Here is a 15923-nt window from a genome sequence, read left to right as displayed (position 1 = left end):
TATGCAGGCTGACCACTGGCTGAGACTGGTATATTGGCAGACATGACATCATCCTAACAGATGGTCATGAGTAGGGGAAGCCAAAATATTATAATCAGGACTCCTACTGTCAAGTATATTTTAGGCTCTATCTATGAACAGCTGCCTGTCCCTTGTGAGCAGCCATATTAATGGCTAATGTGACACACCCTTATTACTCCAGCAGAGAGCTGGATTAATTTTAAAAATCAGATAATTTTGGATTAAAGTGCAAAGCACCAAAAGGAATAATAAAATCTCCATTCTTTGTTGAAGTCACTATGAAACTCACTATAACCAAGTTCTGCGGGATAGTCCAATTGCTTCTGAATAGATTAAGAAGTTTGAGTTCTTTACACAATGCTCGGTTTGGCCAAAGACCACGTAACAGCCCTTTTAAACACATTCTGTTGAGAATAAAGGGTTTTTATGCCTTCAGGTGGACTTTTCAGGAGGGTAAAACTGCCCATAGTGGAAGGGACAAATGCTCCTCCAAAATACTAGCAAAGATAGTTATTCAGGCCTGGATTTAACAAGGCATTTAAGCTTGCAAATACCTGTAAGCATGTGAGTACTCCCACTGAAGTCTAGGAGATCATTTATGTGCTTAACACTACACTAGCACTAAAAACCTTACTGAATCAGGGCCTCAACACCTCAAGTGCTCCTCGTTTGGGACCTAATTCAAAGCCCAGTAATGTCATGGGAGTCTTTCTAGTGACTTCAGTAGGCTTTGGTTCAGGTCCTCAGAGAACCATCTTTCTTTTTAATTTGTAATACATTGAATGCCCATGAAAGTTTCCAGCTGAGGGCTATGTGCTAGTTTTTAAACAAACACATTCTGAGCCTTAAGAATCATGATTAACCTGGAGTTTATATGCATAAAAAAGGCTGTTTCCACAGCTTTGTGAATTCTGGTCACCATAACTTCTTGACATGTTACATCATTTTTCCTCTTCTACCTTTTACATAAGTTGTGGAGCATACAAATAAGGAAGGAAGCCATACAAAGCCCATACAACAGCTGTAAATGTTACACAATAGTAAGTTAAAATATAAAAATCCATGTTGGTGTTTTTGTTCCAACAACCCTCTAATGAGGGACACTCACCAACAATGCCTGAAAAATGATTCTGAAAGAGAAGAGAAGAGGACAGAATTGCATATACCCCTATTTGTGTGTGCAGTTCTTAAACAGGATAGTAAATCCAACTCTGATCTCCCTTTCAATCTATGGAGCCCAATCACATTTAAATAACCAAGATGACTCATTCCCCTATCTTCCCTGTTGACAGCAATGTTTACAGTCCCTCTGCATGCATCTTCCTTTATGTTGACTATTAACTTGTGAGAACAAATGTCCAATTAAAATAACTACTGATCTTCATACAGTTTAATCAGAAATCAAACTGCAGGAAAAAAAAAATCTATGGAGCCTTAATAACCTTGGGTTTTTTCCCTCCAAAACTATTTCAGGATTTTGCTGAATCTATATTTACTTTCAAAATTAAAGTATTATCTAGTGACCTAAAAATCTGTATACAGTATTTAAATCCATATAAAAAGATATGTCTATAATTTATAGTGAAATCTACATACAAAAACATTCTGTATGCTTAGATTACAGGCTATAAACCAGGCTTAATCTTCTTAAAAGTAGGCACTTAAAATAGCCTGCATTTTGGTCAAAAGTAGTTACATCAGTCATATTTTGGCTATTGAATGACTAATAAAATTCTTGTTTGCAGTATACCTATCAGATCCTAAATACTGCTATGCTGAACACATATCTGGTATTCCTATTTGGAATGGAAGTTAATAAGTAGCTTCCGTCTTTCTTGTTCTTCCTTATCCACACCACTTCAAGGAAAGATATGATACAGGTTTGTAGACAACAGTTGGAATTTTCCTCCCAGAATAGACCCCAGCTGCTGTATCTCATGCTCTGAAGAGGAAACTTATTAACCATTTTTATCATACATTCCTTTAATTGGAAAAATAATATTCCAGTTCACTTTAACAAGTTGCTAAAGAAAGTCAGCAGAATTGTGGATGATGCTAAACACTGTTGGCTAGGCTGTAAGTCCTAGTAGCTGTTTCTTCTATTGTGCTTCAGTTTATTTGTGAATTACAGTGATCTGGGATGGACTATACTTTTCTTCATCCTTTAGAAGTCATCCTGAGCCTCAGCAACTGTCCCCCGTTACACTACCCCAGGCAGTATTTGTGGATGTAGGCCCCATTCTATTTGCTCCTGAGCCAACAATATCTGTCCGTAATGTGCTGGCTGATTCAACAGGCACTTTATATCTCTTTAAAGCCAGTTAATTATTTCCCTGAATATCCAGGGTAAGGAGGTGGTGGCGGATACTGTATTGAAGTCTGTGGAGTTGGAGTGTAAGGTGGAGGTAGGTCTGCTGGGTATTCCATCTCATATTCATAACTATAAGGTGGAGGAGCCACTGAAAGTGAAAGAGAAGAAGAATTAGTTTGAAAAGTATAATTTAACCAAATCAATATGATTTAGGTGGGGAAGGTTTCCAGTAGCAAAGAGCTCTACACATTGTGGGACAAAGCCTGAGGTCTTCTCTTAAGTGTTTCTCAAGACTTTAGCTGAATAAGACAGAATGAAAACTGAGTAAGAACTTTAGGCTTTGGTCTTATATGTGATAATGCTATCTAACAGGGAATATATGGTAAGAGATTTGCTGGCTGGAAGTTTTTGAAAATTCTATTAAAATTGTTCACAATTTTGTCCCTTCCAACCAGCTCTATCTGCTGTTAATCCTACAGAACAGGGTCTAACCCAGCAAGTATAAATCTGAAGCTCTTATTATTATTTATATCATGATAGCATCCAAAAATCCCAACTGGTGTCAAGGCCCCATTGTGCTATGCAAATACACAGAAAGACACAGTCTATGTCCTAGTGCAGTGGTTTTCAAACTGTGGGTCGCAACCCAGTACTGGGTCGCGGAATGTAAGGCACTGGGTCGTGACGGTTCTGGTAAGCACCGATCAGGCCGTTAAAAGTCCTGTAGGTGGTGATGCCTGGCTAAGGCCTGCTAGTCCCTACCTGTTCTGACACTGCGCTGTGCCCCGGAAGAGGCCAGCAGCAGGTCTGGCTCCTAGGCAGGGGGGCCACAGGGCTCTGCACACTGTCCCTGCCCCGAGCACCAGCTCTACACTCCCATTGGAGGGTTCCCAGCCAATTGGAGCTTGGGGTGGTGGTGCCTGTGGGCGAGAGCCATGTGGAGCCACTTGTGCACCTTCACCTAGGAGCCGGACTTGCTGCTGGCCACTTCCAGGGCGCAGCGCAGTCCACGGTGCGAGGACAGGCAGGAAGCCTACCTTAGCACCCCCGCTGCACCACTGACCAGGAGCCATCCAAGGTAAGCCCGTGCCCCAATCCCCCGCCTCAGGCCTGACCCCCTCCCACACCGCAACACCCTGCCCCAGCCCAGAGCTCCCTCCTATACCCTGAACCCCTCAATTCCAGTCCCACCCCGCAGCTCTCACCCCAACCCTTTGCCCCAGCCCTGAGCCCCCTCAAGCCCCTTCCTGCAGGGAAAACTCAGATCCTAGTGTAAAGGAGAGATAATGGCACTTCCCCAAAATCTACTCAGAGCTGAGGTTGAGGCAGAAGAAAAAATGTCCATAGCTTGCCACCTATATCAAAGACAGCTCCTAGCTAGGGTGGGAGAAATAGTTTCTCAGAGCCTGCTCCATCCTCCAAAAACTGCTTCTTCTGAAGTACAGAGCCTCCCGCTGAAAGGATGTTCATACCAGTGATAGGGAAAATGGAGAGCTAAAATGCCTCCAGCTGGAGATGAATAGATAAGAATGAAACACAGCGAGAAGAGATGTCTAGAGATGTCCATTTTGTTTTTGCATACTAACTTTGCTCGTTCGCAATTCATGATTGAGAATCCTAGTGAGTCCTATAGTGCTCTTTATTACTCAACTCTCTATGTCATGCAAAGCAATGTTGCAATAATGAGGGTGATTATAGCTAAGTTTCGTGCAGCTGGCAAGTATGGGAGTGAGGGGGAAGATAGATACATTGAGTACAGGAGACTGCAATACGGACACATGCGCAAATACTAACTCCGTAGTGAAATGAGGAGATTGTCAGGCAAACATAGTATAGTCTGGAGTGGCATTATCTTTGCTGCTGAACCCCAGTATGGTACGGAATCCCATTTTTAAGGCAAGGGGGAATTCCTGTAGTGCAGCACGACTGATTTTACTGTTTGTAAAATGTGTAACACAAAACCCTTATCGGGGCAATTTCAATAAAGTTGCTAAAATTAGAGCATAAAATAGGCCACAAGCCCAGGTCATACAACTGATAAAAAATACAACGGTGATTTTTTTTTAGGCTGTAAGCTCTTTGGTGCAGAGATTGCCTCTTAGCATGTGAATACAAACACTTAATAATATTTTATAAGCCCTGATTCATTTTCACAGACAGCTCCTAGCATTAAGGACCTAATCCTGCCAAGTGTTAAGAGCCCTCTCCTCCCACCCCTGGAATTTGCAGGAGGCACATAAGATGTTCCAGGAATGGGCTCTTCAGTGTACTTTATGTGATTCTACTGTTTCCATGCCACAAGATTTTACTTACAGGACCTGGCCAATCTCCTACTTATACCTCAGGTTTTTTTTTGTTTTTTTTTGTTTTTTTTTTTTTTTTTTTAAAAAGACCTGTCCTTAAAAAATTATTCACCAAAGCAATTTCCCTAATTTGGTATATGGAAAACCAACTGCATGGTACTGTCACATCCTCCTGAGACAATATAACAAGATCTCTCTCTTTCTCTTTATGTCATGGCTTCTTGTGCTGTTTTTCAGCCTTATTGTATCGCAGGTATTCATTTCTGATATTGGAACATACCCCCATAAATGGGGTTGGTGGTTATCAAATGCCCTGGCTTCACTTTGACATGAAACCAACATGCTAGACAACTGATTGCCTTGCATGCCCTGCCACCATGATTATTCCTTATGTGACACAAAGCCATTAAGAAAGGGCTGGATGGTGGAAAACCAGAATATATTTAGTTTAGTAGTATTTGTATTTTCCATAGCAAGCCATCACAGTATTTTAGGGATTGACTATGTAGCTTGTAACTTGGAAATGAAGTATATATTTTAATATTAATGTTCATGTGTTTGAAATTAAATGTATTATTCTTTACTAAGCATTCAGAAGAGTAATACATGCTTCAGAGAAGCAAGAGGAGACACAATTTCAGCTCCAAGGAGCTTACAAGAGAAGGTCTGGGGAAATGAACTTTGTGGGGAGTGTAGCTCAGCAAACCCTTCAGAGGGAGATGTGGCTCAGCAAAATCTGCCCCCTGATATGAGCTGGGTGGAACTATGCAAGATGATCCACATTGAGATTTCCTCTTCCAAAACCCCTTGCAGTTGTGAATCTGGCCAATCTGCAATATGTTGGGTTTCCAGAAGCTTGAGATGCAGATACTCTTAAATTATTTAGATAAACACTTCCTTTCCATTGTATAGACCTTCCCCAAGCACTGAAACCACACCCACCCAACTTTTGAACATTTGATGGAATGGCAGGGTGCACTTTACACTGCTCTGGAGTAGTTTTTGAAGTATCTTAGGGTACGTCTACACTGCAATTGGACTCCCATGGCTGGCCCATCCTAACTGACTCAGGCTCGTGGGGCTGTTTAATTGTAGTGTAGACATTTGGGCTCAGGCTGGAGCCTGGGCCATGGGATCTTGAGAGGTGGAAGGGTATAACAGCTCAGGCTGCAGGCAATTAAACAGCCCTGCGAGCCTGAGTCCATTGACATGGACTAGTTTTAATTGCAGCGTAGACATGCCCTCAGTTATTGGGAACAGCTATCCTTTGTTGACATCTTTATGGCTTTATTTTACTTACTATAAACCAAGAGTGGATGTAACCTCCCCATTTAATGGCTGCACTTAACTAAACTCTTCTTATTGTAGTCAGGAGAGGCACTGACCTGCGACCCCGACACCCCTAATCCTGGCCTGGACGGGAGGCCTGAAGATGGGGAGGGAGGTGTTGGAGAGTGAGCCTGGCCTACACTCAACCTGTAGTGGGAGATCTTGTCCTGGGGGGGATGGGCTTGGCTCCCTGTTCTGGGTGTTGCAATGGGGTGGCCAGGGTTTCAGCACCACTCAGGTTTGCGGCATTAGTGGGGTGGGGGAGTGTGTGTGTCATGATTTCTGTGTGTAAAATTGACTCCATGAACCTCCACTAAAATCGTCACTGCTATGAAATCATAATGATTAAAGAATACAGATCTATTATGAACATGTCCTATGGAATTCTTTGGCAATCTTATGAAGGAGTAACTTAGCACCCTCACCTGGATAGGTGCTGATGGTGTTGATGTGTGTAGTTCTGATGACCCCTACTCGAGTCCCACGGTTGTTCTTCATGCACATGCAGATACAGATGGTGACACCGGCAATCACTCCCATTATAAATACGATACCAAATACAATCCCTGCTATTGCTGTGCCTCTGAAATGTAAGAGGAAATATGCAGTGAGTTTCAGTCAAAGGCAGTTTAAAAAAAGAAATCCTTTCCTCTTCAGTGTTCCTCATTTTAAACAAAAATGCGTATTGATTATTGCAAATACCACATAAATCAACCCATCACAGCATCTAAACAAACATGAAGATCCCAGACACACACACAAAATGAGACAGTTCATTCAAAGTTACCTAGAACATTGAGCCAGGTCATTCTTTCAATTTACTATATGTTAAATTGTCTCATTCCAGGGCATACATAAATGACTTTTAAATATTGTGCAGGACAAGTTCTCCTCCTCCTCATTATGCAGTTTTCCCCCTAGAAGGTATCACTATTCTTTTTTCTTTAGGAAAAGGTAAAGTTTCCCATAGTACTTCTAAGGGCATCCCAAGCTGCTTGCATGGTATGTTTCCATTTGTATTGTTCTTGTCTTTGCTATATTTTGGGTCATGAAGTTTTTTTAGTATGCAGAATTGTGTACCTATCCAACTCTTGGCCCACAGATTTAGGAGAACCTTCTCTATTGTGAACAATAAGAAGCAAATTCAATTTGGTCATTCTTTCCCACATCTTCTGGTGCATCCAGCATGTATACTTGCACAATGATTAAAACAAAACACAACAGTTATAGGGGCTCAATTTACTCCAGTTACCTTTTCCCCAAAGTGATTAATCAGACTGTAGTTCCAAACCATTTGGAAGAAGGAAGCCCTGTTGCACTTACACTTTGGGTCAAAATTTTTCTTTTAGATATACATAAAGAGCTCCTGATATTGAGGACCAAAATTAGCCCTTATGATACACCCTAGGCTCGGTCAGTGCATCTGATGAAGTGAGCTGTAGCTCACGAAAGCTTATGCTCAAATAAATTGGTTAGTCTCTAAGGTGCCACAAGTGCTCCTTTTCTTTTTGCGAATACAGACTAACACGGCTGTTACTCTGAAATCTGTGCAGTCAGTGAAGCATGCACAGTGTGTGAGATAGTATTGATAGTCGTGACTTTTATAAAGAGAAAACATGGTTTACTGAATATTTGTATTCTGTGCATCATTTTACTTTCAAAGCAGGATTCTAGATAGCAACCTTGTAGATACTGTTACGTATGTTTTATGTCTTCTAATTTGATACTTTGTTCAATAACAAATAAGCTACAATAGAATAAAGAAAGCATTGCGAAAACCTGAAAGTTATAAATAAAACAGGGTTTATAATGTGTTGGTTTTCATATACAAGTGTCAGCCCTGGAATGCATTTTAAAACAGTGAGTGCCCAGCCGCTTCAGTGGAAGTCAATGGTAACCGCAAGAGCCTAACACTTCTGAAAATCAGACCATTTATTCAGGTGTCTAAATATGGGTCCAGGGGCCTCTCTAGATCCACAAAAGGGACTTAGGCTCAGTGTTTTGTGCCCAAGGGAATCATCAGCCCCGAGTGAGGCATCCAGGCTCTTTATACAGTGAAGGGGAAGACTCAGGTGCCTAAGAATGGGATTCACAGAGGCCATCACACTGAAGAGCCTAGGCTAGCCAGAAGGAAATGCTTATGCCCTCAAAGGGAGTTAGATGCCTGACTCCCCTCAGGAATAACAGATGTGAACCCTCTCCTGATGGTAAGCACCTAAGCCAGCCCTTTCTCAGAAAAAACAGTGGTGGCACCTCCTTATAGCCCAGCATTTAGAGCAGGGGTGGGCAAACTTTTTGGCCCGAGGGCCACATTGGAGTTGCGAAACTGTATGGGGGGCTGGGGAGGGAGGGCTGTGCCTCCACAAACAACCTGGCCCCTGCCCCCATCTGCCCCCCCACTTCCCGCCCCCTGACTGCCCCCTCAAAACCCCTGACCCATCCAACCCCCCCCGCTCCTTGTCCCCAGACTGCCCCCTCCCAGGATCCCACCCCCTATTCAACCCCCCCCGCTCCCTGTCCCCTGACTGCCTGGACCGCTCTCCACACCCCTGCCCCCTGACAGGTCCCCTGGGACCCAGGGCCGGCTCCAGCTTTTTTGCCGCCGCAAGTGGCAAAGAAAAAAAAAAAAGAAGCAGGACCCGCTGCTGAAGAGGGAGAGAGGGAGTGAAGGACCCGCCGCCAAAGATGTGGACGTGCCGCCCCTTTCTATTGGCCACCCCAGGCACCTGCTTCCTTCGCTGGTGCCTGGAGCCAGCCCTGCCGGGACCCCATCCCCTATCCAAACCCGCCCTGTTCCCTGTCTGCCGTCTGCCCCATCCAACTGCTCCCTGTTCCCCGTCCCCTGACTGCCCCACCCCAGAACCTCTGCCCCATCCAACCACCCCCTGTCCCCAACTGCCCCCTTGGGCCCTCCTGCCCCTTATCCAACCCCCACACCATGCAGCTCAGAGCAGCAGGAGCCTGCAGCCCTGCCAGAGCCAGCTGTGCTAGACACGCGGTGGCGTTCCTGTGCGGAAGGGGGGACAGCGGGGGAGGAGGTGGGGGCTAGCTTCCCCAGCCGGGAGCTTAAGGGTCAGGTAGGATGGTCCCGCAGGCCGGATGTGGCCCACGGGCTGTAGTTTGCCCACCTCTGGTTGAGAGTTCTTGCTCAGGATGTGGGAGACCCAGATTCAAGTCCCCACTCACATTGCAGGTGTGCCATAGCTAGCAAACAATGGGCTATTCTGGGGTGGGTCTCAGTCTCTCCTGTTGAAGCTATTATACGTTTTTTATGCAATTTGTATTGTTATTAGAGCAGAGACTAGAACCATGGTCTCCCAGGACAGTGCCCTAACCCCTGGGCTACAGAGTCATTCTCACGAGCCCAATGCATATGTGAAGTATTTGATAAAACACTAAAATAAGGGCACTCACCTGGGATGCGAGAGACCCTGGGTTCAATTACCTGTTCTGAATTACTCAGAATGGGGATTTAAACCTCAGTTTCATGCTCTAACAACTGGACTACTGGGCATAATGGGCACAGAGGCAACTCCTCCTTTTCTGTAGGGGGCCCAATCCTGTAGATAGCCCCCAGGAACTTGTGTCAGAGCAGGCCCTGCAGCTGAGATAGGCAGGGAATTGCCTAGTTTGAGAATCCTGCCAGGGCTTAGGTGCTAAGCAGCTCAGTGGTGTCAGGAATTAGATGGCTGTGGGCATGCCCACCAACAGAAATGTAGAGGACTTTACTGGTGGAAACAGACTCCTAAGGACTTCGTGCATCTACAGGGTTATGCAGCAGCTGTGCAGGGGTTCTGAGGGTTTACATGTTTGATTTAGGTGTCTAAAAGTGCTTAAATCCTTTTATTGGTGAACCCTAAGGGTTAGACCAACAGGCTTTAAGTGTTCCACACTTAGAACCAAGCCTAGAAATGTGAGACATGGGAAGCCCCTTATTTGTAACATAACAGAACATTGCAGCATTAGACTATGTGACTGAGATCTTCCAGTTGTCAAGTTCATCCAGTTCTCTCTGGGACCAGGTTAGCCACTTTTGGAACAACGGGCACATTAAAAAAAAAAAAACATTTAAAATTCTGAAAAGACTTTAGTGAGATATTCTTTCATTTCCAAAGAGTCTTCTTATGACACTACCAAAAAATAAGACAAAACAAAAACCAAAGGCATAATGAAAGCTCCATTTATTATAAACCATATCAGTACTGTGAATGCTTCCATTAAATGGATGAATCATTGTGACCTTTCCCTAGAGTGCAATATCAGAAAATCATACAGAAAGTTGTTGTGCTTAAACTATCTCCTTAGTGGAAGAAACAGAATCTGAAACCAAACATCCCTGGACTGCTGGCTATAATTTTAGTGTTTTATTTTTCTTTTGTACACATAAAGTAGGTCTCCCACATTAACTGTGCGACAGTAAAGTTCCAAATATGCAAATCTGCTCTGCCACACTCATTCACTCAAACTCTGAGATTAAAACAATTCACTATTTTTCCATTAGTACAGCCTACAAACTGAGGGGAATCCAAACCACAGTTAAAAGAATGAAGGCCAACCCTACCCTCCAACCCCACTTTCCCTCCCCCTCAAACAGCCAATCTCAAAACCAAACAGCACCATCCACTTCTCTGGAAACAGTGACTGACCTAAAAATGCAACAATATAAATACAGTGGGGCCAGATTCTGCACTCCTTATGCCAAGTTAATACTTTACAACATGAGTAGACTTGAAATCAATGGGACTATTCATGGAGTAAGGTACTACTCAATGTAAATGAGGCAAAATATGTCCAAATACCTGGATGAGGAGCAAATACTATTAGTGCTCAAATACTACACTGGTACCTAGGCCTTGTCTACATGTAAAAGTTTGCCAGTATAGCTATGCCAGGAAAACCCTCTTAATGTAGATACAGTTATACTTGGAAAAAAAAAAGAAAAAGAAAAAGTGCTTTTGCAAACATAGGTTACACTGGTTCAGGGAGAAAGCTAAGCTATACCAAAAGTACTTTGCTAGTACTGCTAGGACTTTTACCAGTCATCAAAAAGCTATGTCATCAAAAACCTGAAAGAACAACATAGCCCTGCCAGCTAAATTTTTAAGCTGAGACCCAGCCTTAGATACTAAGGTAATGAGTCACAAAAAATTGCCTAGATAGCTAAACATTTTTGTTTCTATTTATGAAGTCAGATTTTGCATTAAAGTGGTGTTTAGAGACTAGCTTTTAGACAGTTTGCTAGTGACAACATGAGACATGGAGAAAGAGCTGCCTACCCTCAAATGGCTTCTCTGTTCAAGTAGGGGCTGATGTAAAGCCCGCTGGATCAGACCCAAGGGTCATGCATTTTACACTGATATGTGAGCCAAGTACTTCATTTGTAAAAAAAGATTAAGAGGATTTTGAAGAGAGTGTTACAGCATTAAAGTGCTATCTGCTAATCAGCTGAACAGTAAGAATATGCTATTAAGAGGTGCTGGGCACCCACAGCTCCCACTGACTTCAGCTGGAGCTCTGAGTGCTCTGCACTTCTGAAAATCAAGCTCCAAAAGGCTAAACCTCTCAGAATCAAGTCCTGACATGACTAGAGTGTTGGAATGACTGTTCTGTGGATATGATGTGAAAATAAATACTTGTTCACTTTGTGGATAACCTTTGGTATGGCTAGAATGTATGAAGCAAAATCATAAATATACTTATTTACCCTTCTGACATGGCCAAATCTTTTTCAATGCTATTTTCATGTTCCTGTTCAATTAAATACCCTATAAAGAAATTTATCTCCTTTTATATTATAAAATGCATGCTCTTTCTCTCTCTTTCACTCAGTACCTAAGAGGATAGAGATAATATTTTTCATGCTATCACCACTGCAAGTTTCTTCAAGGGGGAGTGTCTTTAGAGAAAAAGGACAGTCAAGGAAAGGAAGACCTAGAAACTGCACAGCAGAATCACATAGCAACTAGGAAGGGTTGAAGGAAAGAGAAAACTTTGAAGTACAACAGTTTAAAGGAAAGCTTATGCAAGGTCCTTCATAGAAAAGATGTGCCTGGAGGAAAAAAAAATATAGCTATAGAAATAGCGACAGAAAAAAAGAGTATAAAGAAATGTAAAGGGGGAGAAGAAAAGATTTTGTTTGTAAAAAAAATGAAATTCCAAGGGACATCCTCAGGGTAACAATAAAATATTCAAAAGACAAGTTTCCTTCCCCATCACTAACACCACATTTCTATTTTACCAGTCAACATTTCTGCTGGTGCCAGGCCCACAGAATCTCTTCAGATCTTCTGCTGGGCTGCACAGGGAGGCTGCCAGTAAATGGTGATCCAAGAAGCCTCTGAATCTCACATTCACCACATAGGAGGTCTCTCAAACCACCCGACATAGGCTGTCACAGAGGGTGGTGATGGGTGGATGAGAGGGAGAATGGCCACAGAACTGGCTGCTATGTGAATGCAATGGCCTTAATGCCCTGCACAAATGGCAGAGGGGCAGCAGCTACTACTCTAACTCACTGGTGCGCAAACGGGGGGAAGGGCACAAGAGGCTCTCGGGGGAGGGGCATGAAGAAACTGGGACCCGCTGGCAAATTAACAGGAGTGGGATTAAAAAAAAAAAAAATAGTCCTCCCACCTTGCAAACAACATGAATGTTCCAGCCAGCAGCTACCACGCTCTGGCTGCCCAATGCTGAAGACAGCGCCACCACCACCAACAGCATTGTCCCACATTACTACCGCACTGTTACTGGCGGCGGCGCTGCCTTCATTGCTGGGCAGCTAGAGAGCAGCAGCTGCTGGCCAGGGTTCTGCCACCCTCATGTCTGCGCTGGTGCTGGCCTTCAGAACCAGGCGGCTGGACGGAGGGTGCACCAAATTCTCAGAATGGTAAGGGGAGCACGACTGGAAAAGTTTGGGCACCACTGCTCTAACTCATGGGCTAGAGTAGTGACTACTGAGGACAGGACAGTGACTGTATTACAGACCCACATCCTAATCCTATACCGATGGGGGTAGATTTCACCTACTTGACTTCCTTCCCCTGCAAAACTTGATAATTTGGGATTTATGCAAATGAAGTGAATTTCAACCTTGATTAATGAAACAAATACTATAGTTCCAGTGACATCTACTTTGCACTGTGGCATGTGTGCCTCTGAAGCATAAAATGCACATGATCCATAGCTTAGATTGGCTGCCGAGTAATTGTGCCTGTTGAACACCCCTCCCTACCTTAACATACGAAACAATGTAGAGGTTTTCCTGAAATTTAAAGAGCTTATCTACAAAGAGTTTTTCTACCTCTATGCAGCAGGGACTAAGCCAGTCTGGCTTCAGCTATTTGCTGCCTCACTTTCTGCCTCTTGGACTCCCCAATGACTCAATATAGGATTTCATGCATCAAACACCCCACCCCCACAACAGGGGCAGGTGGAAGGGAGGTGGAGTGGTGGTTTATTGATGCAAAGTTCAAAAGAAAATACAAGGAATTCCACCCAGTCTTCCCAGCTGTCCCACAGCCCTTAGTGCACAATTCTGAGTCCTGTCCCTGCTGAGATTTTGCTCCAGAAGGCTTGCTCCTGGCACTCTAACCTTCCTAGCCAGCTGCTGCTCTCTGCAGAATTGCACTTACCAGTCTACCTGAGAGCTAAGAAAGGGCTTTCAATGTTGAGCAGCTCATTCAGCCATCTTGGCTCCTTTAAATCTTTCCCTGACCTCAGGCTGCCCTTATATTTCCCAGCAGGCCTGCTTCTGACTCACATGCTCTCGTCCAGTGCCACCTGGACTTATTCCCTTCACCTGTGGAGGTGGGCTGAGCCCACTACTCTTAAAGGGTCAGGTCAGGATGTGACACACATGGTTATATCAGTTTAGAACACAATATATAGTTAAAGTAGTACAAGCCTCTAGTATGGACAAAGTTATACCAGCATAAAACTCCTTATATTGGGGTAGTTTACTCTGGGAAATTTACAGAAATCCAGCTTAACAGGGTGCAAGAAATATTGTTCTTAAAAGACATAAGACGGCCTTATCCTCATTGTATTTTACTATGTTTCAGTACAGTAAGGGGTACTCTTTTCACAATCCTCACTTTATGCATCTGATCTATGAAGTCTCAATTTTCTGTACTTTTTTAGTTCTCCAGTTAATTTGTTGCCAGTTGTTGGTACGAGTGGTTTTCTGGCTTTGAATTTTTGTAAATACTGTACATCAATAATGGTACATGTAACACAAATTTTGTAATAGTACTAATATATCTTTTAAAGGATTTTCCCTAGTGTGTTCAAAAATGAAGCTACAGGATTAAAAAAAGTCATTCTCTGAGATACTATTATAAAAAATAATATTCTGAGCCTCTGTTCCAGCATATGGTATGTTTGAAAAATGAACTCTTTGGACCTTTAATTAGGTCTGATTTTGCTGTGTTTATACTGGCAGAACTTCCACTGAATTTAGTGGGACTAACATGCATGTAAGGTCTGCAGGCTCATGTACACTTTTTCCTCACACACAGAGGGCAGATTCATGTCTTCTGGACTGTGGGTGTTGAAAGTGCACCCCCACCCTCCATCCTAGCAGGGGAAGCTGTACCTGAAGGGGATTTACCTCCCCATGGAAGGCAGACTTCTCTACTATTACTCTCCTGCAGGGATTTTCCCAGGGAGGGAAGATTTAATTTATGGCTGGAACACTATAGGAGTTCCATTGGCAAAGCTTACATTAGACTGATTGATTCAGTACATCCTCTGGCTTCCTAAGGCTTGTTGCTTTTGGGCAGACTTTCCACCACAACGTGACCATAACCCTGGAACACCTTAATAGAAGCCTGTGTAACCTGGGCTGCATATAGTCAGAAAACTGCCAAACCTAGTACTCAGTGAAATTCTTTGGCTAGCTAGTACCCACTGTTTAATGAAATAAGTGGCATAGAGAATAGTAACTGAAGTAGGACTGGTTTTGCCTTTAAGGCCTTATTCTGCAGTCTTTACTTAGGCAAAACTCCTACTCACTTCCTTATTTTTATATTTTAAAACATAATTTGTATATATAGGAGTCTCTTTTCCCCACTGGAACTGGGTAAAAACAGTACACAGGATATATCCCCTGTATAAGAGAGTTCCCCATTCAGCACAGAACTGGTAGAATGGTACTATGTCCACCCAACCCCAGGTGGGCATTGGACAGCACATTCTGGCTATTCTTCTTGGCTGTCCATGGCTACTAAGGGACTATAGAGTGTATAAGGATAAATGAGAGTACCCCTGAGGCCGCTCTAATTTACTCCAAGTGTCTGGCAATCCCCCTTGTGGCTCTGAGAATAGAGGGAATGCAAAAATGGCTTAAAGTCACTTTTGCCCCTTCTTCATTTCTGTGCCCAGTACAGAATCAGAGCAACTCAGAATTAGGGCTAGCGCCCAGTCCAGCTGGTACTCTATACATGGAATTCCTTTTTTAAACTAAAATTCCCAAAGCAAGCACCTGAAGGTAATATTATTTTTCAACAAGCAATTACTAATTTAAAGATCTGCACGCTAATCAATCTTTAGTACACCAACAGCTACTTTAGAATTTCAACTGTTACTTCATTAATTCTGTTTTACTGAGATCAGATCGTGTATCTAAATATGTTGCTGATGTTTGATTCCATCCAAATTGATTTTTCCCTCTTTGATACTCACAAGGAGAGTTACTTTTTTTTAACAATTCAGCCCACAAAGTGCCTTGAGAAGTATAAGCACTGTGAAAAAGCAAAAAGTACAGCCCTTTGGGCATACACTGCAAACCCTAACCTTCATTCCCCCTTCTCTGCTGGCAGCTCAAGACACACATAACACTACATGGGATTAAGAAGAATATCTTTTGTCTTTTAATATTTTCGATGCGTGAACAGTAAGTTACAGCCTACAAGTTTGTTACAAAGTTGCACGTCCAGTGAAGTATAGCCAGGGCATATTTA

The 15923-nt window shown here is 43.2% G+C and overlaps 1 protein-coding gene across 2 annotated transcripts in view; it reads right to left on the bottom strand.

Moving 5' to 3' along the window:
• CYYR1 (cysteine and tyrosine rich 1) overlaps positions 1-15923 on the bottom strand; it is a 167755-nt gene that overhangs the window by 86851 nt on the left and 64981 nt on the right. The window contains exons 3-4 of one of the 2 annotated variants that reach the window (XM_075133311.1): positions 6390-6547; positions 874-2480 (exon numbers count right to left, since the gene is read on the bottom strand). In XM_075133311.1, the coding sequence (XP_074989412.1) occupies positions 2347-2480; positions 6390-6547 (292 nt within the window). In that variant the 3' untranslated portion in view covers positions 874-2346. Of the gene's footprint in view, positions 1-873; positions 2481-6389; positions 6548-15923 lie in introns of those variants that run through there. The other variant, XM_075133314.1, reaches the window with a different exon arrangement.

The sequence above is a fragment of the Caretta caretta genome, chromosome 1 (assembly GCF_965140235.1).
Source record: "Caretta caretta isolate rCarCar2 chromosome 1, rCarCar1.hap1, whole genome shotgun sequence".
In the NCBI taxonomy this organism is placed as follows: Eukaryota; Metazoa; Chordata; order Testudines; family Cheloniidae; genus Caretta; species Caretta caretta.
Note: the sequence above shows the minus strand (reverse complement) of the source record. Positions and strands in the feature narration are given on the sequence as shown.